This window comes from Myotis nattereri, assembly GCF_964212035.1.
Source record: "Myotis nattereri genome assembly, chromosome: 4".
NCBI lineage: Eukaryota > Metazoa > Chordata > Mammalia > Chiroptera > Vespertilionidae > Myotis > Myotis nattereri.
In genome coordinates, this window is record NC_138079.1 from 48,038,268 (window position 1) to 48,062,897 (window position 24,630).

The following is a 24,630-nucleotide window of genomic DNA, read 5'->3' on the forward strand; positions in this document are numbered from 1 at the left end:
AGCATCCTAGAAGTCCTTTTGTGCTTGCTGTCAGTCTAATAACCATATGCCCTCTCCCAAAGGTAAACACAATCCTGATTTTTTACATTCTAGATTATTTTTGAATTTTATATAAATTGAATTCTATATAAATTGAATCATATAATATGCATTCTTTTGTGTTACTTTACAAACTTTATGAGATTTGCCCATGTTGCATGTAACACTATTTCACTCATTGCATTGCATTGTGACTATGACACAGTTTATTATCCTACTATTGATAGACATGACATTTAGCTTGTTTCCTGATTTGCCTCTTACAAATAGTATTGCTACAAATTTTCTTGCAGTGTTTTTTGATTAATATCTGTATATATAGTTATGTTGTATACCTAGGATTAGAATTGCTGGGTCATAGGATGTTCATATAAGTTTAATAGTTTTGCAGAGTGCTTGTACCAATTTACATTCTCAGTAGTATTGTTTGAGAATTACAGTTACTCCACATTTTACAACATTTGGTATTGCTTATTCTTTTGATTGTAGCTAGTTTGGTGGTGAGTGACGAAATAGCCCTTGTGGTTTTAATTTGGATTTTCCTGATATGATGGATAATGACGGTGTGCATGTTTTTATATTTAATGATTTACTTGGACAACCTCTTCCATAAATTGCCATTTTTTTCTGTTGGCTTTTATTTTATCTTACTAATTTCTCCTGGCTATGAGTCCTTTTTTGGATGTATATCTTACTAGTACAGATACTGATTTTGTATCTTTCCTTTTTAATTGCTTAATGCTATCTTTAATGAACAGAAGTTCTTCACTTTACTATATCAATTTTTCTCTTTATGATTGGTGCTTTTATTGTGGTCATGAATAATAAATCATTGCCTTTGCCGTAAGGGCATGAATATATCTGCGTATGCTTTTTCTAAAAGCTTTATTGTACTTTACTTTTAGATATAACATGCATATGGAATTAATTTTTTGTTCATGGAGCATGGGAAGGGGTCAAGATTATTTTATTTTTAATATGGCTATCTAGTTGACCCAGTAATTAAAAGATCTCTCTTTTTCAGGGTTATTATCATTGTCATAAATTGATGTCAGTCTCTGTGTGAGTCTGTTAACATGTCAATTCTGTTTCTTTGGTTTATTTGTCTATCTTTGCAATTAGCCTTGGTAAATGATAGCATAGCTGTTTTTCTGTAGGACTGTAGGATTTCTTCCTTTTTTATTACTGAAATTGATAATATATGACGTTTTTATTCTTTTGATTAGTCTTGCTAGAAGCATCAATTTTATAATCTTTCCAAAAGCCAACTCTTAATTTTTTTTCTGAATTGTTAGATGTTTGCTTTTGATTTCATTAATTTTGTTTTTTACTACTTTGTTGCCTTTTCCAGGATTAACTTCTTCTTTCTCTTTTCCTGAGAAAGATACTTAATTTTGTCATTCTCCCTTTTTAAATAAAAGTATTTAAGATTGCAGGTTTCACGCTTAAGTGTAGCTTCAGTTGTATGTCACAACATTTTATATGTCTTATCTTCTTTATCATTTATTTAAATAACTTTGTTTTCCATTGTGATTTCTTTGAGTCAAGAGTTAAGGAATACATATTCTTAATTTCCAAATAGTTGTATTCTGACTTTTGTTGTTGTTGTTAGCTTTTTCTTTTTCTTTCTTTTTTTGTTTATCAATTATTAAGAGAAGTGTTAGAGTTTCAACCTAGTAAGGTTTATATTTTGATGTTACAGTCTTGGGTATATGTCCTGTTAGCTTAGTTATAAATTCCTAGTGAAATTGACCCCCCCCCCTTTTTAAAATAATGAAATCCCCCTTATTATGCTTCTTTAATAATTTCTTGTCTTAAAATCTAGTTTGTCTGACATTATTTTTGTTTTGATTAGTGCTAGCATGGTCTTTTCCTATCCTTTTACTTTCAACCTTTCTGGGCTCTTTTATTTAAGATGTATGTCTTCTAAGTGTTTTTCATTTTCTTGTCCATTCTGTACAAGCTTGATCTTTTAGTTGTTGCCCTGGAGATGACAACACATTGCATTGACTTACTGCAGTCTACTGAAAATATTTACTTTTACCACTTCCTTAACAATGCTATAACTTAGCACACTCGACTCTTCTTACACTTCTGCTTTTTATATGATTGTTTTGAATTTTTCACTGTACATATGCTTTAATACTTATTAGATATTATTCTTTTATACAGTCAATGTTTATTTAGATTTCCCCATATATTTACTCTGTTTGCTTTATATTTAACTAGAGGACCGATGAACAAAATTCATGGAAGGGGCTTGGCCCTCACAGCTCCAGCTGCCTCGGCTGGCCCTCGCAGCCCTGGTTGGCCCTCGCAGCCTTGGCCAGCCCTCGCAGCCCTGGCTTCGTCCAGAAGGTCATCTGACTGTTCAGTCTAATTCGAATATTAGCTCTTTATTATATAGGATTTCCATTCATTTCTGTGGGAACCTTTTTTTTTTTTTTTTTTTGCCTATAGAACTTCTTGTAGTATTTCTTTTAGTTAAACAACTGGAAAAAATATTAGTTTGTGTTTACCTGAAAAACATGCTTGTTTTTGTTTTTGGAAGATCTTGGTTCTGGGCATAAAATTCTAGGTTTGCAGTTATTTTCTTTCAGAAATGTGAAGATAATCCATTCTCTCAGGCATTCTGTTGCTAAATCAGTGAAGATATTTATTAGTATTTATTTGAAGATAATGTCTTTTTATTCTGACTTTTAAAATTCGGTCTTGTCTTTGGTTTTTAGCATTTTTACCATGGTGTACCTAGATATGGCTCTTCTCTCTCTTCTCTTCTCTTCTCTTCTCTTCTCTTCTCTTCTCTTCTCTTCTCTTCTCTATACCTGCTTGCTTGGGGTATACTGAGGTTCTTAAATATGTGGGTTGATAGCCTTTATTGTAGTTGGAAAATTCTTGGCCGTTTTCTCTTCAGCTCTTGATTTTCTTCCATTCTCTTTCTCTCCTTCTGAGACTCCACATACACATTTGTTAACCACTTTTTAAAAATTATGTCACATTTATTCTTTGTGCTCTTTTAAAATATTTCTATCCAATTTCATTTTTGTGTTTCAGTAAGGATATTTTACGTGAAAGTTGTCCATTTATTAGCTTTAAAAAATATATACCCAATATGCTGTTAATCTCATATATTTAGTTCTTAATGTTGTGAATTTGATTACTTTTTAATCACTTCAATTTTATGGTTAAATTTTATGTTTACCTTTTTAATATTTTCTTGAGTTGTTAAACTTCTGATAATTTCAGATTTATTCACCTGTGGTTATAAAATGGATAATTTGTGACATTTTTCTTCCTCTCTTCAGTCTTGCTAGAATTTGTTGATTTTATTAGTCTCTCCAACCAACTTTTGATTATTTTAGAAGTTTTATATTATACCTTTGTTTTTATATTTTTGCTTGTTTTTTTTTATTGGTTCCTGCATATTGGCATGCTGTTAATTTTTAATTAAATACAAGACATGTATTAGACTAGAGGCCCGGTGTACAAAATTCGTGCAGGGAGGTGGGGGGGTCCCCTCAGCCCACCCTGCACCCTCTCCAATCCGGGACCCCTTGGGGGATGTCCGACTGCCGGTGTTCTCCAATCCTGGGAATCGGGCCTAAACCGGCAGTCGGACATCCCTCTCACAATTCTGGACCACTGGCTCCTAATAGCTCACCTACCTGCCTGGTTGCCCCTAAATGCCCCCCCTGCCGACCTGGTCACCCCTAACTGCTGCCTGCTGCTGGCCAAGTCACCCCCAACTGCCTCCTCCCTGCCAGCCTGGTTGCCTCTTACCACCCCCCTCCCCCCCCCCCCCCCCCCCGCCCCCGACTTCCTGCCAGCCTGGTTGCCTCCCACAGCCAGCTGTTCAGTCGTTGGTCATCCTTCACTAACCCCCCTGCCGGCCTGGTCGCCCCATGCAGCCTGCTTCTTCAATTGTTTGGTCGTCCCTCACTAAACCCCCTGCCGGCCTGGTTGTATGCAGCCATCATGTGATGGCGTGAGAGTTATTTGCATATTACCTCTGTATTATATAGGATAATTTATAGTGGATCTGAATGATAATTGGCTAAAGAGAATGATCTTCCTTTATTCCCCTTAGCAAATGGAATGCAGTCAAAGCACCTTAATCACAAAATTTTCAAATACTTCATTGTGCTATACAGAGTCTTTGCTGAGTGTCATCCCTGTAGCTTCAGGATTCATTAAATGTCTCCAGAGGGAAATAGTTCAGTCTGGGGTTCAGGTCTGTCAGTCTCTTTTTCATGACCAGAATCCTGGCCCTTCAAGTCTCTAATGTGTTTCACCAGTTCTGTTAGATGGCCAAAACCTCTAGTGGATCTTTTCATCCCCGTTCCCCCCCGCCTGTCCCCCCAGGACTCAGGTAGAAGACCTGGGTCTTTTTTTTTTTTTTTCTTTCAGGAATTCTTAGCCTCTTGCTTTGGTCAAATACTCAGAACGAAGTTGCAAAGTGGCTGCTGAATGGCATTCTGCTTTCTCTGAAATTCTGGCTTCTCAGTACTAAGATTGCCTTAGCAACTTTTGGATGACTTGAAATAGACAATCTCTCCCCCCGCCCCCCCATATTTTATTTGCCTTTTGTAGTTATTCTTGGTGGGAGGATTGATCTGCTACAAATACTGTTAAAAGTATTACATGAATACCTCTTGTGAAAAAACAAGCACACAAAAAACAGGGAAAGTCTCCACTTCTTTATACCTCCACAATGCCACTGCTCTTAGTAGTAAATCATTGATTGCTATTATATATGTATATGTTTTATGCAGAACTCTAGAGAAAAGCGGTGGTCACTTAGAGGGTATACTGTATAATATACACAGATGCTTTTTATTTTTTGCTTTTACCCACCAAAGCTAGGGTCAGGTAACTTTTTTTTGGAGACAATGCTACCTTTTTCTTTTTCCCCAAAGTGTACACCTACTACCTGAAAAGAGCCATGAAACCTATGTTAGTGCCTGCTGGTAACTTTTCTGATGATATTGGTGGTTATTGGTGGAGGTCCCTAAAACCACCCTTAGGTTTAGTGATTTTCTAGGACTAACAGAACTCAGCAAAGCTGTTATACTTACAGTAAAAGTTTATTAGAGTAAAACGATACAGATTAAAATCATCAAAGGAAGAAAGTGCCTAAGGCAGAGAGCAGGGGAGCAGACTAGCTGCTAGTTGTTCTTTCCCAGTGGAGTCATACAGACAGTGCTTAATTACCCCAGCAGCAATATGTGACAATATACATGAAGTACCACCAGGAAAACTCCCCTGACCCTTGTGTCCAGAACTTGGGGGTTTTAGGGAGAGGAGAGGTTGGTCATGTAGGCCTGGAGCCTCTGTGTGGCTGACCTTAGTTACTTTTGACTCCAGAAATCAAACTAATAATATGTGGTCCCCACCACAAATACCAATGTTATTGCTAATTATCTGGCATGGCTCATTTTCAAGGCTTAGAGGTCTGGGTTAGGGCCAGATGTGCAGAGTTTAGACAACCTAGGCCTACTTTGCATAGTGGAATGTGAAGATATGAAAGACTTGGAAGATTTCATAGCTCAGTGGATTGATCTATCTATCTATCTATCTATCTATATATTTCTGAACAATCAATATTGCCAAATGACTATTGGATGATGCTACAAAATATGCATGAATAAATAATAGATTGATTTTAATGGAGCAGAGTACATAATGTTTATAAGTATGATCCGATTGTATAGGGTGGGGCAAAAGTAGGATTCCAGTTGTGAGTACACAATACAAAGTTTATTCCTGCATTATTGTTTATTAATTATTGTATTATTTTCCATACGAATAACTGTAAACCTCTTTTTGCCCCACCCTGTACATTTCATCTGACTTTAAGTAACTGCATTATCAGTCTTCATATACCTTGAATCAAATAGTATATAGCAACTGATTGAATTTAGAAACAGATATGAGAATCCAGATGTCTTAAGTTAGCTATCAAAGAATTGTATAAAAATGTGAGGGCTCGATCCCCTATAGGGGGTGTGCAGGAGGAGTTGATACATGTTTCCCTTTCCCTCTCACTTCCTCTCTATCTAAAATCAATAAAAGCATATTTAAAAAATAAAATAATGTAAACTAATGCTACTCTTTTCATTAAGTGGATTTTAAAAACATAAAGAGTAGGTCTTGTTTATTAATAACTACATTTGTGTTCATTAAAAATTAATTGTAAACATTTTAAATGTTCTCAGTTTTAATTTATATCAATAATATTGACAGATAGAACCTACATAAACAAATTTCTTTTGGGTCCAGTAACTTTTTAAATATGTGAAAGGACCTAGGGACCAAAATCTTGGTAATAAAAGGATGAGACCAAAGATAAACTAAGGAAACAGTAGGCTTGTAAATGGGATTACCCAGATAACTGGACAGGGATTTGAATGCTGTCATAAATCTCCATTTTTATCTCTTTATCTGTTAGGTCCTGTCAGCCTCATTCTTACTATAGATTGGCTCTTCTAAGTGGTGGAAAAAATAACAAATAAACAAAAAATCTTTCTTTGACATTGCATCCTGTAACTTTTATCATCAGAGTGCAATTTTTGGATCTAATGTGAAAAAGAAAAAATACTTGAAAAGAAGTTTGACTCTGCTTGATTCAGTGCTCACCATGGATGATTGATTTTGATTAAACCAGTTCTTAAAAAAAAAAAAAGAAAAGAAAAGAAAGCTTTTTCAGAAACCATATTGTTGGAATTGGGGGAGGGGAGAAAGAGGACCCAGAGAAAGGGTGTGAGTCTGTCTTCTCTGAATGCAATGGGTGCTGAACAGGCAGCTTTCAAATCAGCATCTTTGAATGTCAGCAAGCTGTATGGATTGCAAAAATAATGTGAATTTAGAGTAGGAGAAGTAGGGGTATCCAGGTGAGGGAACTCATATTTCTACTTAAGTATGTTTCTGTGAGAGAATTTATGTGATCACTAGCATTATATACTAAGTGGTTTTTAGATTTAAAACATCACTTTGGCCAACAGTGGTCTTTAGATGATTGAGGAGGTGGGATATTGGCTCTGCCTGGTGGCTTAGGTATTCCCGGTGGGCAGAGTGATTAAATTTTTTGAATGGGGGTGGAAGGATAGTGCAGGTTGAGGAAACAGCATGAATGGGAGAATGCAAGGCATTCTGTAGTTTGGCTAGAATAATGTGGATTCCCGTAAGGGATTATGACTTCAGAATTTCAGCGTAGGCAGGGATTTTTGACTAATTTGTTTTTCTCAACCATACACCTGTCAGTGCTTACTGTGTTCAAAGAATTATATAACTGCTAGAATAGACAATTGTGAAGATAACTTAAATGCCCTCATTATCCTCAACTACCTTTCAATTTAATGGAGAAAACAGATGTGAAAATGACTATATTGCATATAAGGCAAAATGTCAAAAAAATAAAAGAAATAAGCTGAGAGCATGGTAAAAATTATTTATGACCAGAGGATGAAAGAGATGGCATTTGAGTTTGTCATTGCTAGTCATTGAAGAATGACAAAGGGCTGGCAATGAGGGCATTCCAAAGGAAAGGAGTTGGATGATCAAAGGGATAGAGGTTTAAGAGTGCATGCTTGATATGTTTTGGAAGTGGCAAACAGTCCTGTGAGGAATGGAAAAATCATAAAAATTACTGAATGCCATGCCAATAGTTTGGACTTAATTCTGTAAGCAATGGGACTATTTCAGTTTTTGAGTTGTGATTTAGGTGTAGTTGTTTCTAAAGGTATTATTACAGATGTAGAAGTAAATGGAAGAGCAATGAAGCTAGACCTATTGCAAGAATTGTTACACATGATGAGGAAGGCCATTGACAGTGGGAAAGGAAAAGATTAGGTAGATAAAAGGGCACTGAGAATTTGGAATTTTAAGGCTTTTTGACTGATTGCATAGAGGAATGAATAAGTCAGAGATAATGAGAGGTTTACACTAGGTTGAATCATGTAATTGCTTTATTGTGACCCTAAAAAAACAATAATATATGGTTTTGACTAATAGCTTGGGTGAGTAAATTGATGTATGACATAAGTAAAGATGAGAAGTGGGAGAGAAAGAAGTTAGTAGAAGAGATGTGGGGAGAATGAGGGTGAGGTCATTTTTTTTTTTTTTTTTTTATGTATTGGGTTTGAGTTATCTGTTGAGATACCCAGATTGAAAAGTCCAGGAGCTGTTGGAAATCAGGTCTGTCCTTCAGGTCAACTGGAGAGATACGAATAAATTACATTGGTTAATACTCTATCATGACACCAAATGAGTATGCTGAATATTTGACCGATTACATAAGTGGTGTGCACTCTTTATTTTGGAGATTCTAAACAAAATTTTCTTTAATATTATACCAGTTTTTGAGGACATTATATTTGGGAACTAGGCAGAATGAGGTTTACAAATTATTTAAAATGTAAAGAGTTTTATGTTAAAATGGGTATATTCTGATTTTCCTATTCACTGTATTCATGAATAAGTAGAGAATTGTGTTGCAGCTCTTATTAATGGCTAACAGTTAAAAGCTTCCTTTTAAAAAACCTTGTGTTTTTAAAGAATATGCTATATTCTGGGATTTTCAGAGAACATCTTCATTGGATAAGTATAGAGTAATGTTTGATACTCATGTTAGAATATGGGAGAGGGTCATAAATTGATATTTTTCTATGTACTATTAAACAAGCAGCAGCAGATTGAGAATAAGTCTTGTTTTCCAGTTTTTATGTATTAGTATTCAAGGAAATTAAATACTTCCTAGCATTTATGGTTTTTTGTTTGCTTGAGAACAATGTTGATATAAAATAGTGTACACTACAGGTAAAAAAATAAACCTAATTTTAAAAAATGAATATGTAGGGCTATCCTTCAGATTCTATTAGTGAAAGTTCAAATTTTTAATCAAAATTTTCTATGGTTTCTTAGTTTAGTTGTAATTTAGTTTATTTACAATTTCATTAAATTTTAAAAAAATAAATAGATATTCAAATCTATCAAAGTTATATATTTAAACTGACATTTCTTTGTGTATAAATTTCAGATAGTTATTGATGTTTGATTTGTTTTTGTTAGAATGTCTTGAGACCAGATCTATTTATTTGAAACAATAAGCTAGAAGAGTATAAATTTAAAGCAAATATGAAGAATAATTATTAGCTTATACGTTTGCTCTCCGGTCTTTAACAAATGCTCTCTCACATATTGTTCTGGTCAAGGTACCTACCTGGAGAACAATTCTTTCTTTGGATGGTTAAAATTGTTATTTTATTGAGGACCTATTGGTTTCATAATGCACTTGAAGAAATGTAAAGACTCATTATGAAAAAACTAGCTTTTCAAAAGTTAGTGAAAGCTTATTCTGACTTTCAGATAAGCAGTAGACAGTTAAATTAAAAAAAAAAAATCATTTTAGAGAGGGAAATTGGTTGGTTCCTGTATATACCCCGACCAGGAATTGAACTTGGCAACCTTGGCTTTTTGAGTTACCCGGCCAAAGCAATAGACAGTTAAATTTGACAATCACAGACATACTTCAGAACCTAAACTCATTTTCTTTTTCATCTTTCTCTTTTCTAAATTCTGCACCTTCCTCCCTCCAAGGTAGGTTGGAGCCTTTTGTGATGTCTTTCAAATATCTAGTTGAATAGTTTATACTTCATTTAGTAATGGTTAGATAGCCATTTGTAGACTTTTGAATTAGGATGAAACGATTAAGCATATAGTTTAGGAAGAGCCTGTTAGGAAGATGAATCTTTCCTCAGTTGTAGGGAGAGTTGAAAAGTATAGAGGAAAAGAGGGCCTGAACTAGAGTAATCAGTGTGTGAATGGAAAACTGGAGAATAATTTGTTGGAAGTAGTTTTATGAGTAAAGATATAGGAAGGAATCAGAGTTGCTTTTGAAGTTTTGAGTCTGAACACTAGAAAGGATGCTGATGCCATTAACACCATAGAAGAATAAAGAGGAAGAGGAGTGTGTTTGTGTGTATGTAGAGTTGCTAATTTTTAAGATTTGGATATTCACTTAAAGTGAAGATTCTTAGCAGCTACTTGTTAACCTAGGCCTGAAGCTTAGGAGTAAAGCCAGGATTAGAGAGAAGAATTTGGGGATCATACTCATAGAGTTATAGTTTGAGCTGAAGGGTATTGATATTTCCACAAGTCAGAATAAATAAATAGAAAATTCTGTTGAAATAAATCCATTAGAAATGCTTTAGTTTTAAGATGCCCTTTGGCTAAATTGCATAATCTTTTCACTTCCATTAAAAAATGTTATATAAGAAAAACATCTTGAAAGCACAGAGGGATAAAACAGTGCCTAAAATATAGCAGGTGCTTAAAAGAGATTTGTTGCCCAGCCAGAGTGGCTCAGTGGTTGAGTATCAACCTGTGAACCAGGAGATCATGGTTTGATTCCCAGTCGGGGCACATGCCCAGGTTGTGGGCTCGATCCCCAGTGTGGGGCGTGCAGGAGGCAACTGATGAATGATTTGCTCTCATCATTGAAATTTCAATCTTTCTTCCTCTTCCTTTTTTTCTGAAATCAATAAATATATATTTAAAAATAATAAAAGAGATTTGAATGCATAAATGTAATTTGGTTGGTATATAAGGAACATCAAGGAAAATAATGGGCATATTATGGAACACTGAGTGCTATGGTGTAATACCCATGCCTTCCCACCACCCCTGTAGGGTTCTTGCTAGGACTGCTTGAGAGAATAGATCTGAGAATATTTTGAACTTTTAAAATGTTCTTTGAGATATATTTCTGCCTAAGGAACATTGTTAGTGTAGTCCAGTGGTCGGAAAACTGTGGCCCCTTGAGTGTGGCTCTTACACAAAATACCACATGTGAGCGCGCACGTACAGTACGATTGAAACTTTGTGGCTACACTTAAGGGGCCAAAGAGCCGCATGTGGCTCGCAAGCCACAGTTTGCCAACCACTGGTCTAGTCTAATTGGAAAGCTTATATTCTTTCCATTTCATCTGATAAGAATTTGACTTGTGAAGTATATTTTGAAAGTTTAAGGTATTCTTATGTTTCTATATCTATATATAAACTTTTTTTGCCTGTACTTTTCCCTCTTTTTCACCTTTTTAAAAAACTAATAAATCTTTATTGTTCAGTTTATTGCAGGTGTTCCTCTTTTTTCCTGCCATAGCTCCCCTCCACCCGGTTCCCACCCCACCCCACCCCATGCCCTTACTCCCCTCCACTGTCCTCGTCCATAGGTGTAAGATTTTTGTCCAATCTCTTCCCGCACCTCCCGCACCCTCTTCCCCCCGAGAGTTGCCAATTCACTCCCTTTCTATGCTCCCGATTCTATTATATTCACCAGTTTATTTTGTTCATCAGATTTTTTTATTCACTTGATTTTTAGTTTCACTTGTTGATAGCTGTGTATTTGTTGTCACTTTGTTCATAATTTTTATCCTTACCTTTTTCTTTTTCTTGCTCTTCTTAAAGAATACCTTTCAGCATTTCATATAATATTGGTTTGGTGGTGATGAACTCCTTTAGCTTTTTCTTATCTGTGAAGCTCTTTATCTGACCTTCAATTCCAAATGATAGCTTTGCCGGTTAGAGTAATCTTGGTTGTAGGGTCTTGCTATTCATCACTTTGAATATTTCTTGCCATTCCCTTTTGGCCTGCATAGTTTCTGTTGAGAAATCAGCTGACAGTCATATGGGTACTCCCTTGTAGGTAACTGATTTTCTTTCTCTTGCTGCTTTTAGGATTCTCTCTTTATCTTTTGCTCTTGGCATTTTAATTACGATGTGCCTTGGTGTGGTCCTCTTTGGATTCCTCTTATTTGGGGTTCTCTGCGCTTCCTGGACTTGTAAGTCTATTTCTTTCACCAGGTAGGGTAAGTCTATTTCTTTCACCAGGTAGGGGAAACTTTCTGTCATTATTTCTTCAAATAGGTTTTCAATATCTTGCTCTCTCTTTTCTTCTGGCACCCCCATAATTCGGATGTTGGTACGCTTGAAGTTGTCCCAGAGGCTCCTTACACTATCTTCATATTTTTGGATTCTTTTTTCTTTTTGCTTTTCGGGTTGGGTTTTTTTTGTGTGTTCATATTTCAAATCTTTGACTTGATTCTCGGGATCCTCTAGTCTGCTGTTGGATCTCTGTATATTATTCTTTATTTCAGTCAGTGAATGCTTAATTTCTGCTTGGTCCTTTTTCATACCTTTGAGGGTCTCACTAAATTTCTCAGAGGTTTCTAGAAGATTCTTGAGTAACCTCATAATCGTGGTTTTGAACTCTATATCCAGTAGTTTGCTTTCCTCCATTTCTGTCATTTGTGACCTGTTTCTTTGTTTCCACATTTTGGCTGCTTCCCTGTGTTAATAGAGTGGCCTTGTGTGCTAGGTGTCCTATAGGGCCCAGTGGCTCAGCCTCCCCAATCACCTAAGGTGGACACACTTGGTGCACCCCTTTGTGGGCTGTGTGCACACTCTTATTGTAGTTAAGCCTTGACTGCTGTTGGTATCACTGGGAGGAATTGACCTCCAGTCCAATTGGCTGTGAGGACAAGCTGTGTCTACAATGGAAGAACTGCTGTGCTGGAGACACCTTTATGTGGCAGGACTTGCTTCAGTGGGGCTTTGGTGCTCACTGAGTCTGCCCCTTGAGTGTGTCACTTATGCATGTGAAGAGTTGTAATCTGATATGGCCTCACACTGACCTCTGTGTACACTGGCTCTTGGATCTCCAAGGAGGTGCAAAGTCAGCCACTGCCTGAGACCACCCAGCAGGAGCTACAGTGAGATCTGCAGATTCCTCCTCTTTGTTTGGGATTTAGAAGTGCCCAGATGAGGCCCAGCTGTGAAGCAAGGCAGGCTGCTGCTGCCGCCGAGCATTAGGCCTTCTTTTGGAAGCTTTGGAGCTCTCTGACCTAGCTGCAGCATGTTAGGCTGCAAAAGGACAGGCCATTCATATACAAAAGCTGCTGGGCACATCTTGGGTGTGGTTGTAAATTGGGTGGGGCGAGGTCTCAGGGAATCATCAGGGCGTAGCAAACAGCAATGGTGCCAGTCAGCCCTGCGTCTCTGTGTCCTGCACAGGAACAATGATTGCTGCGAGCACCTCTGAGAGAAAGCTGCCCTCATGTTCCTGTCCCAAGCCAGACAGTCCTGTTTCTCCCCGTATGAGTCTGGGTCTCCAGAGTCTCGCTCAGAACTGGAGCTCTGAGCAATCAGGAGCTTGTATCTCCCTCCGTTTGAAAAAAAATAATAGTGCAGCCAGTTGTCAGCCTGTTTCGTGCGCACCTCCGCACCTCTGCACCTCATACCAGTCTTAATGCACTTTTCTCTTACCTTCTAGTTGTAGAACTTCCACTCAGCCAGCCCTCTTGTGGTTCTGGATGATATCTGTTCTGTTTTTTAGTTGTAGTTTTGATGTAGTTGTGAGAGGCAGTAAGTACAGGTGTTCACCTATGCTGCCATCTTGGTTCTCCTCTCTCTTTATTTATATGTGTGTGTGTGTGTGTGTGTGTGTGTGTATGTATGTATGTATGTGTATATATATATGTGTGTATATATATATATATATATATACACACACACACATATATATACATATACATATGTGTGTATATATATATATATACATATATATATATATATATATATGAAGGGAGAGGGAGAGAGAGATAGAAACATCTATGATGAGAGAAAATCATGGATCGGCTGCTTCTTGCACACCCCCTACTGGGGATCAAGCCCACAATCGGGCATGTGCCTTTGACAGTCGAACCCAGGACCCTTCAGTCTGCAGACTGACGCTGTATCTGCTGAGCCAAACCAGTTAGGGCTTTTTCACCTTCTTAATCTCTTGCTTTCTCAGAATTAGTTGCTACTCATCTTTTATATTTCCGTTTAGCAATCAGTTTTTTCAGGAAGTGTATGCTAAAATCTTGAGAGTGATATTTTTCTATATGCCCCCACATTCTAGTACTTACTGTATCAGGTTGAAATTGCTTGTTTTATCTCTATTTTCTACCAGATCAAAAACTTCTATGTCATAGTGTTCTATGGTGTTAATTTGTTTTTCTACCATTATCTCAATGCTTGACATACACTTTGTTGGAGATGGACTAAATAAAAGGCAATGTTAAACTAAAGTTTGCTCTTAACTTTCAGTTTTGGTGCTTTAAAGATATATATTCTAAAATACAGGGTAAGAAATGTTTTAGCTGCAATAGGGAGGAATCACCATACCCTCCAAAGTTTTAGATTGAGCATTGCAAAATTAAAAACCAACACACACACACACACACACACACACACACCAGTATTTGTTTTTAAGTAAAAGATTGCTTCAAGGCAGTTTACAACTATGTTGCAGCAATGCATTGGATCAGATGGCCCACAAGAAATTTCATTGCCCTCTTTCCATGCATTTAGTGGTGTGACACTGTAATTGTTGAAGTTCTAAGAAAAACTCAACTGTAAAAATTGGTAGTTTCTGAAGAATGACATAGATATAAGACATTGAGCATATGAGGTAGGAACTGATGTTAGCCTTCTGCTGGTAGGTATTGTATTTTTCTTATTTTTTTTTAAACATTTTTGATTATTGCATACCATTTTTGGAGAGAGCGCCTTTTTCTACTCTTCATTATATGTTTTCTAGGGTGATTGGAGTTAAGGGTAGTGAGAATAAGAGTTAGTTGAGTGCATTTTAATATAAACTTTTGCCTGCATAGCTTGATGTTGGTGCCCATCTTTTGTGTATTAGTCTTTCAGTGGACTGATTTTTTTGGTGGCTAGAGTGTGTGACAATGCTGTTTCTTTCAAAATACTTCCTCCAGATGAAAACCTTTTTTTGGATTCTGCAAATATGTTATCAGTTGCAAAAGCAAATAGAATTTCTGATCTTGCCTTGAGCTGATTTGATCTGAGGTATAAAACTAAGTACATAAGTATATACACTTGATATTTGCCTGAACATAAATCTACCAAAGTTGTCTAACATATGATTGTTTCTCCTTAAGTTTGTGATGTAGTTGGTCGAAGAAGTTCTACACATATTATGCTTAACCTAGTAGTTGTTCAAGTGAATTTACTAGGAACTAAATTTTAGCTTCTACATAATGGTAAAATGACAGTATTAGGTATATTTTCTTTACTTTCCCCTTCACTTTAAAAAGTCAGGGTTTTTGTTGTTGTTTTTTTTTTTGTTTGTTTGTTTTTTAAAATATATATTTTATTGATTTTTTACAGAGAGGAAGGGAGAGAGACAGAGAGCTAGAAACATCGATGGGAGAGAAACATCGATCAGCCGCCTCCTGCACATCTCCTACTGGGGATGTGCCCGCAACCCAGGTACATGCCCTTGACCGGAATTGAACCTGGGACCTTTCAGTCTGCAGGCCGACGCTCTATCCACTGAGCCAAACCGGTTTCGGCTGTTGTTGTTTTTTTTAAAAAAAACCAGAAAACTATTTATTGCAAAGGTACAAAAGTGTCACAGCAGAGATGTACAGCCATAATTTTGGTGGTAGCTGTGGGTGGGGTGGCACTGGGCATGCACCACAGGAACAAGGGCCACGACAGAGGGTCTCTTCTCAATAATTTATATCAGGGTAAAAGCAGCACAAAAATAAATATTGAAATGAAATTGCTGAACACTGAGGCGAGGGGCTGGGGTGAGCTTGCAGACGGAGGCCTGCCCCTGGGAAAGGCAGGTGCCCTCAGGAAGGACTCCAGTCTGAAGCACAGGAGACAGAAAACAAACCTATGTGACAGGGGCCCTCACCTCTTCTCTTAATTAAAAACCCATATATTAAATGTGACAGTGAAGTTTCAGTAATCTGAAAGGAAAAACATAAGGGACACCGCCAGTCTTACTTTCGTGACCCCTGTCCCCAGGGGGTGGGCTGGGGGGGAGCCACCTGTGTGTCCCGTCCCCCCCCCCCCCCCCCCCCCCCCGACCAGGCACTCTGGGAACTCTGCAGAGCTGCTGAGCGGGACCAGGCACTCTGGGAACTCTGCAGAGCTGCTGAGCGGGACACCTGGCCAGGCCCCTGGCCCAGTCGGTGGAGCCTGCAGAGGGCAGAGGGAAGATGGGGGGTGGTGGGCAGAGCTCCAACCTGGACCTACAGACTGCAGCTCTGCTGTAAATTTACAGTATCAAACAGGAAAAGGTATAAAATCTGACGATAAAATGTGTATGGAATCAATCTCTCTCTCTCTCTCTCTCTCTCTCTCTCTCTCTCTCTCTCTCCCCCCCTCTCCCTCTCCCTCTCCCTCTCCCCCTCCCTCTCCCTCTCCCTCTCCCTCTCCCTCTCCCTCTCCCTCTCCCTCTCCCTCTCCCTCTCCCTCTCCCTAGAGTCCTTACTGATATCCAGTGTGGATCACCTAACATAGCTATGGCATCGACAGCTGCCTCACACCCAGTCTCCGTTCTAGGGTGCAGCTCGCTCAGCCTCCGCTGGCCCCAGGGCACAGCCATGAGCCAGCCAGTCACGTCCTGTCCTTCTGTGATAGACAAAGTGAGGACGTGGCACCTTCTACTCCCTTCTCCAGTGCAGCGGGCACCCTGCCCGGGGTGGGGGCTACATTGCTTGCTTGGTCTTCCTGGGTTGGGGGCTGGAGCCCTAGCTTCATTCAGGCCAGTTGTGGGGCTGGGGCCTGCAGCTCACCCAGCCTCTTCCCAGGATGGGCTGGACATGGTGGGCACACCTGCAGCAGCTCTCCGAGGTCATCTGTGACTGGGAGGCAAAGGTTGCAGAGGCAGAGGTTGCAGGAGATGATTAAGCACCAAGGTTGCAGAGTCCCCTATCCTCTTTGCTCTGACAGACCATGCAGGCGCCCCAGGAGGCTGGTCTGCATCACCTTCTGGCGCCTCCTGAGGCCACAGCCCCTGACTCTGTCACCACCTCTCAGTGCGTTTCTCCAGCCAACAGCCCCACCCTGTTCCAGGTGACAGGGCCTCCTTCCCACAGTGGACCGGCCTGGGGTCTTCCCACTCTAACCCCTGCTTACCTTTAATACCTTGTTCTGTTTGCAATTAGTCCTCATAACCTGGGCACCGTCACCTGGACAGAACTGCCTGGAAATCGTAACTGGCATGCCTCGGGGGTGCGGCCCAGTTTCTTTTTCTTAACCATCAGCCCAGACAGTTTGACTGTAGGAACTATGTTTGTTAAAAGGAAATATGGGGCCTTTAGGAGAATAAAGTAGTCTTAGCAAATTTGTGTGTGTATGTCTAGCCAACCTGAAATAACCAATTTAATTTCAGAAAAGGACAAGCACGTGTAAGAAAATCTGGTTAGCATCTTTGAGAGTTACAGAAAAACTTAGAAGTTTGTAGTGTGATCAAGCACACAGAGTCCCAAGTGATTCTGGTGATAGAAGAACTTTCTTGGCAGTTGTATTTCTGCAGATATATTTCTCTGTAAGAACTTCCGTGCTGTTGGTGACATAGCTAAGAGGAAGGGCATAGTGGAAAGTAAAGGTGATCTGGGAACTAAAATTTGGTTTCCTTTTTAGAAGGAAGTCTGTTGATAGTAGCCCTATTGTAATTGTTTTCTACTGTAGTGGGCAGTTTCCATTAAAGATTGTCAAGTTAGTTTTAAGTAATTGTGCAGTTTGAATGAAGTATCTATCTGTATTCAGGCTAGGTTGTTTGCTCATTGCCTAGATTTCTATATTATTCCTGGTTAGGGGAGGCCAACTAAAAAGCACAAAGGCCCCTCTTAGGCCCCTCAACTGTGCTCCAACGATACACAACATGTGTTAAGAAAACATTTATGTGATTCCAAACTTAGAAGTGACGTGATTCCTGCATCTTGTCCAACTTGCCTTTTTTATTGTTTTATTTAATATATAGTTTTTTTCTGGGATACTATGGTATTTTAGATGAAGTAATTGTGTATTTTCTAAGGAAATGAAATCAAGGGACTCCACATCTTCCTGTAACATTTCTCAACCGAAATTTGCAAAGCTAGCTGAAAAACATGTATTTAAAATTTCCTGTTGTTTCCTTTCCTAATCTTTGGGGGATGGAGGTAGAGAATGAGAATGAATGAATTTGCCTTTAGATACAAGAACATTATCACAGCATGTCAAGTGCATTCTGTTCTTGCCATCCTTCAAAGAATACAGGTTGGGGCAAAAGTAGGCAAAACAGTTTATTCTTGTATTATTTAATAATTATTGTACTATTTTCCATATGAACAACTCTAAAACCTACATTTGCTTTACCCTGTATATCCATATTGGGGAAAGAGTGGTGCTATTTGAAGGTTTTTTTCTAGAGTTGCCAGGAGAAGTGGAAGAATTTCTAGTTTATAAATACTACAGTCCTCCAGCCCCAATTAACATGATCTGTAATGTTCTAAAAGGAGTCTTTGGGGAAAAAATTTCTTTTTAACATCAATGCTTTATCAGAAATAAGAATTGGTTTCTACTGTTCTCTTCTAAATTTTAATGGAAGGTAAAGAAGAATAAAAAATAGGAAGATAATTGTGGCTTAGATGATTCATTATCAACAATCATAAAATTTGTGATTTTCATTGATGAAGTTGTATTAATGAGTACGGTAGTTTTTTATGTGTATACTAGAGGCCTATTGCACAAAAAGATTCGTGCAATAGGCCTTCCCTTCCCCTGGCTGCCGGCCACTGGTTTTCCTCCGGCACCTGGGACCCAGGCCTTTGCTCCAGCCGGAGCTGCCTTCAGTCTTCGCTGCTCCAGCTGGAGCCACCTTCAAGCCTTCGCTGCTCCAGCCGGAGCTGCCTTCAGTCTTTGCTCCACCACTTCGCGCCTATGTATGCAAATTAACCACCATCTTTGTTGGAGGGTAATTTGCATATCTCTCTGATTAGCCAAATAGGCATAGCAAAGGTATGGTCAATTACCATGTTTGTCTATTATTAGATAGGATAATTTATATGTATATATGTATTAGTCATTTAATAATATCAAGCCAACCTTGTATGAGATAGGTACTGTTATTATTTTATAGATGAGGAAACTAAGGTTTGAAAAATAAGTAATTTGCCCTTATTTGTACAGTGAGGTGGCAGAGCTAGGTAGGATTAAAACATAAGCAGTGGCTTTAGAGTCTTTACCCTTAACCATTACGCTAGAGACTATGTAGTTCTTTTTCATTTTTATATTTTTCTTTGAAGAAGTTTAAGACAAATATTTAATTTATTCTGAGATTGAGATAATTTTCCCAAATTTACAAGTGAGACACAAAATGTAGTGACTTGACCATAGTTATGGAAATGGTTTCTGCTAAATCTTGGTTTTACCAGAGGGCTTAGTTTCTTTTGAAGGAGTTTAGGGGGTGTCAGTATAGACATTTTCCTTTGAGCTCTATCAGCCTAAGTTGTTTTCATATTTTAGACAAAGATAGCTGTCCTCAAAGATTAGAGCTTGCTTATTGTAGACATTAAAGAAAAAAAATTACCTTTTTTTTTTTCTGCATTGGCAGGGAGGTCTAATTGGACTTCTAAAGTTTTTCTAATATTGTTTTATGATTCAACACATCTTCCTTTATTCAACAAATATTTTTAAAATTAATATTATATGTGCCAGGTTCACTCTGTGAGTTATAACTGCCACTGATATAAGCAGAGTAGAAAATTTAATTTAGGTGTTTTAGCCCACAGATAAATGGTAATCTTCACATTACACTCAGAGTATCTTCATACCCCTAATATAACCCTTCACTTTGTGTTTTTGCAAATATTCTAGATTCCAATTGCATTTCTTACTCTTGTTGTTTATTTGAAAACGGTCACCAGCAAGATTATCATTAAAGAGATATAATAAAGCTTTGACTGTAAATATTTAAACAGTTTTTTCTTTCATTTCCTTGTATTGATGCTACTGTAACTATTTGAACAATGATTAAGTGTAGCATTTTTATTAAATTGAATTTTTTAGGCAAATATCTACTAAGGAAGTGACTCCTTAGGGAGTGTTATATCTTTGGTATGGGGAGCATGTTTTGAGAAGATATATTACACATTTTTTATATAGAATAAATTATAGATTTCTCAAAGATAGTATGTTTTTGGCAGCTGAGGTTAAATATAATATATAATGATTCTTTATGAGAAATTGCCAACTGGAGACTCTCAGTCTCCTGGTATGTAAAATTTTTATGTTTATCAAAAAAATCATAGGTTAAAAAAGATTGAGAGAGATTGTTTGAAAGTAGACCCAAGGACTAATGATCAGGATATAGATTTTTACATAGGTTCTTTAAATCTGTGAAGTATTTAAATCAAGTTATATCACATTAGATTTGTGATTTATAAAACAGTTTTAGCTGCATATCCTGATGCTATATGCAATTTAAATAAAATGATTATTTTTATCTAATATGATAATTTCTTTTTATTTCTAATTTTTAAAATAAAATAAAGGCTGTATGCAGTAACAGTTTAATTTAAGTTCTTTTTATGCTTCAATAGTAACTTTAAAACATCAGTGCAGATACTTTAAAAATATTTTTGTTACTATGATTCACCTTGATAATTTGAAGTAAACAATAAAGATAATTCAAGAAATTCTAAGTTTTAAGACCATTTGATTTTTTTTTTTATAGAACAGTCCAACACTTATAATAGGGGGATGTTTTAATACTTTTTGAGGATTTATTGTTGGACAATTTAATTTCAGTTTATAATCATAATCAATAATTGGCATGTTTTGTTTTTTGTGTTCAAAGCTTATTATGAGCTTTGGGCATGAAGGGAGTCAGTAATATTCAGGAAACAAAGTTATTTTTATTTTATTTTTTATTTAAAGTATTACATATGTCTTCTTTTTCCCCATTGACTCCCCCACCCCCCTGCCTCCCTCAGGACAAGCCCCCACTGCTCCAGTGTCCATGTCCTAACATGCGTGCATACAAGTCCTTTGGTTGATCCTCTTACCCAAAGTTATTATTTTAGATCAATGTTTCTGTCTTGAACTTAATACCCATTTTAATGCCAAGATCTTCCAGATGGTACACATATATAAGTAAAAATCACAAGTATATCTGTTATACTAATATATCAGTCAAGGTCTTTAGTTAGGTATTTATTATACACTAGTGCCCTGGTGCACATTGAAAGGAAATTAATTAGAAGAAATATTTTAATATCGCTATTTTCGTCTTGCTAATGAAAAGAAAATAGGATTCTACAGAGTCTCCTATCTACCTACTCCAGGACTTCTGTGAGGATCAAATGAGATGCACGGGAAAATGCTTCACAAACATTTGGTTAAACTATAAAATTTTTGCACCTGGCTATAAAACAAGTCGGAATCCTGGGCTGAAGAAACTCCAAGGATGCTAGTCGCTAGGGAGAGGAAGCCAGGCATTGGCTACGTGACGTCATTACCCAGTGCCCACAGCGACTGTTTCTGGGTTGGGCTGGGCTATGGGCTGCATTTTGCACCATGGGGTCTTGGCAGCGTTGGTTATGATTTGGTGGGGTGTCACTCCGGGGTGGTGGCAAGGCCTGTGTCCCACTTGGGGGAAGCTGAGTGTTGTTTTGTCAGCACCAGGTCCGTGGTGCCATTTGTTTTTAAATGGCTAGTGCGCATCATAGCAGCTCCTGCGTTGAGCGTCTTTCCCCTGGTGGTCAGTGCACATCATAGCTACTGGTTGGACAGACAGACACTTAGCCATACACACACACACACACACACACACACACACACACTCTCTCTCTCTCTCTCTCTCTCTCTCTCTCTCTCTCTCTCTCTAGAGGCCCAGTGCACAGATCTGTGCACTGATAGGGTCCCTCGGTGGATGTCAGAAGCCTGTTTCAGCCAGATCCCCGTAGGCCTGGCGGAGGGACCCCACCAGTGCACGAATCTGTGCAGCGGGCTGGTTTTGGCTGGATCCCCGCAGGCCAGATCCAGGGACCCCACAGGTGCACGAATTGGGTGGTCATTGCATGTCATAGCTACCAGTGGCTTTTATATATATAGATTAGTAATTGTGTAATGCCTCTTGTACCTCTATTGTCTCATGGTGAGTTCACAAGATAAAGGAAATTGAATAAAATATTTTAATCTTGATATTTTGCATAAAATACAACAGGAATTTAAGATCAAGTACACAAAAATAGGAACTTAAAATTGTCCTTAATTTTGTCTTTGATTTATAAATCTGCTCTTTGGTGTTACTCCACTGTAATAAAGAATTACCAGCTTTATATACTAAGGAAGTTCCATGTACAGTAGGTCCTCGGGTTACGTTGGAGATCTGTTCCTACAGTGTGACGTAACGTGATTTTCACCGTAAGTCGGAACCCACCTACATAAGCACCTAGGTCACTCACATGGAGCACTTACACAGCAGTAATGAAGTGAAACAGCAAAAAAAATTTTTAAAGAAAGATAACAATTCCTAACCTTTACTTGTGGTAAATAAATAATAAAAAACATAAAACACATATGTACATACATTGAAATGACAGAACTTTTTATTTTATTTTATAAATAAATGGGAGATGGCGACGTAACCACGAAACGACGCATGTCGAGTCTGATGTAACCCGAGGACTGTCTGTATTTTCACAACTAAGTAAACTTCTGTCCTAGAGTTTCAAAATTTTGTCCAGATCATATATTGTTAAATTTTAGATCTTTAAGGAACTTTCAATGATCATTAGTCTAAACTTTTCCTTTTAAATTAAAAAACAAACATGAAAAAAACTATGCTCTTCAAAGTTAAATTTACTTGTCAATAACCTCAGAGGTAATGGCTGAAAGACTAGAATTTTAGAGGAATGCAATGTTAATTGTTCTTTCCCTTCTTCTAAATACTGTTTAAAATTGTTTTTCATATTAAGTTATAATGAAATTCCATGATTATTTCATAATTTTATTTCAGTCTTATGCACAGACTACCAGGTAAATGGGCTGGTTTTTAGAAAAAAACTAAAAATAATTAGTTTGAGAAGTTTAAGGTGTTTTTTTTTTTTTTTAAATAAACTAAGGAGTCAAGAATAATACTAACCATTTATTATAGCAAAAGTAGTCATAGTAGTTCAGCAGTTTTGCCTGACTTATCTCTAAATATTAAATATCTCAATGTAATATCAATGTTTATTGTTTTCCTTGGAATGTGTCAAATTAGAGTCCAAGTACCAGAGGATATATTTTGGGTGACTAACATTAAAAGTGTAAAAATATTTCATAAAAATTACTTCGTAGATTTGTTACCATGACCATATGAAAATTCCAATCTATTTCTAAGTATACTTCTGTTTCTATCAATCCAGGAGACTTTTATAGGCATAGTACGAGGGATGCCAGAGTTTTAGCCAGTCATCTAAGCAGAGCATCTGGTAGTATGTTAGGTAGAATGTAGTTAAACTGAGAGCAGAAAAGTTAAAACGACAAAAGGTACTACTTATTCCTCACATGTTTGTCAAATAAATTTGAGGAGTTGAGTTCAAATGAGTCATTATGGAGTAGATCATTGTAAGACCAAAGTAAATAATCAGCTTATTGATGAAATAGGAAATTAGAAAGTAGCCGTTAGTGTCATTCTATTTTCCTATTCTAGGGCAAAACACTAAAATGGAATAAAGTTTTATTTTCTCACAGATGTCATGTGCTTTGTTCTGTCCAATCTTGGTTCCTTAGTATGTAGAGAAAGTAATAAAGTAATCATTTGTTTCCATTGTCCATCTTACTCTTATTTTTCTAAGTATTTGATTGCAGTAAGTGTTTGTATCTTGAACATACAGACAGTCCGGTGGTAGAGAGATGGGCAGCAATGGAAGCACTTAATTAGGTGAGACGATTACGCCTGAGCTTGTAGAATAAATTGAAAACTAAGTAAATGAATTCTTCTGGAGAGACTGAGAAGTTAAAAACGATTGAGTTAGAACTGGAAAAACTGCTTCAGAGTACAGTGTAAATGTTCATGTTACAAAGGTATTTACAACTGCTAGTAACTCAGCTGTCATTAATATTTTTATGGTTGCTATTGTTATTCTAATCTTACAATTTTTCCCCTTAGGTGGTATCATGGAAAACTTGATAGAACTATGGCAGAGGAACGCCTCAGACAGGCAGGGAAGTCCGGCAGCTACCTCATCAGAGAGAGTGATCGGAGGCCAGGGTCCTTTGTGCTTTCATTTCTTAGCCAGACAAATGTTGTCAACCATTTTAGGTAAGTTTTTATTTCTATTATGAGGCTGTATAATACAGCTGTTTTGCTATACTATTCGTAAAACTATCTATTTTAATAAAGGTGAATGACTCAATGACATTTAAATAATGGACAAGGAAATTTGTTTTCATTTAAATGATTTATCAGCGATTTAGAATAGATGTTGAATGTTTATATTTTTCTTTAAAAGCCAGTATCATTACTGGTGTTACTGTACTAATCCCAAATGTAATTATTACTTTTAAAGTATAAATTCTTTCAATTAAAAGGAAACTTTGAGTGATAAAGTGGAAATACAGAATAACAAAAAATACAGGAAACAATTTTTAAGAGTCAAGGTGTGTGCCCCTTAATTCATTTTAGCTACACTGTTCTGAAACTCTTTACAAATATTTATTTCAATTAAATGTGCATGTAGGTATTTGCAAATATACATAATCAAA

At 37.4% G+C, this 24,630-nt stretch overlaps 1 protein-coding gene across 1 annotated transcript in view; it reads left to right on the top strand.

The window, feature by feature from the left end:
* Positions 1-24,630, top strand: part of RASA1 (RAS p21 protein activator 1) — a gene marked incomplete at its 5' end in the record, with an annotated part of 144,733 nt that overhangs the window by 34,796 nt on the left and 85,307 nt on the right. Inside the window, one exon of the mRNA XM_081089009.1 lies at positions 24,035-24,187. Within this exon, the coding sequence (XP_080945135.1) occupies positions 24,035-24,187 (153 nt within the window). The remainder of the gene's footprint in view (positions 1-24,034; positions 24,188-24,630) is intronic.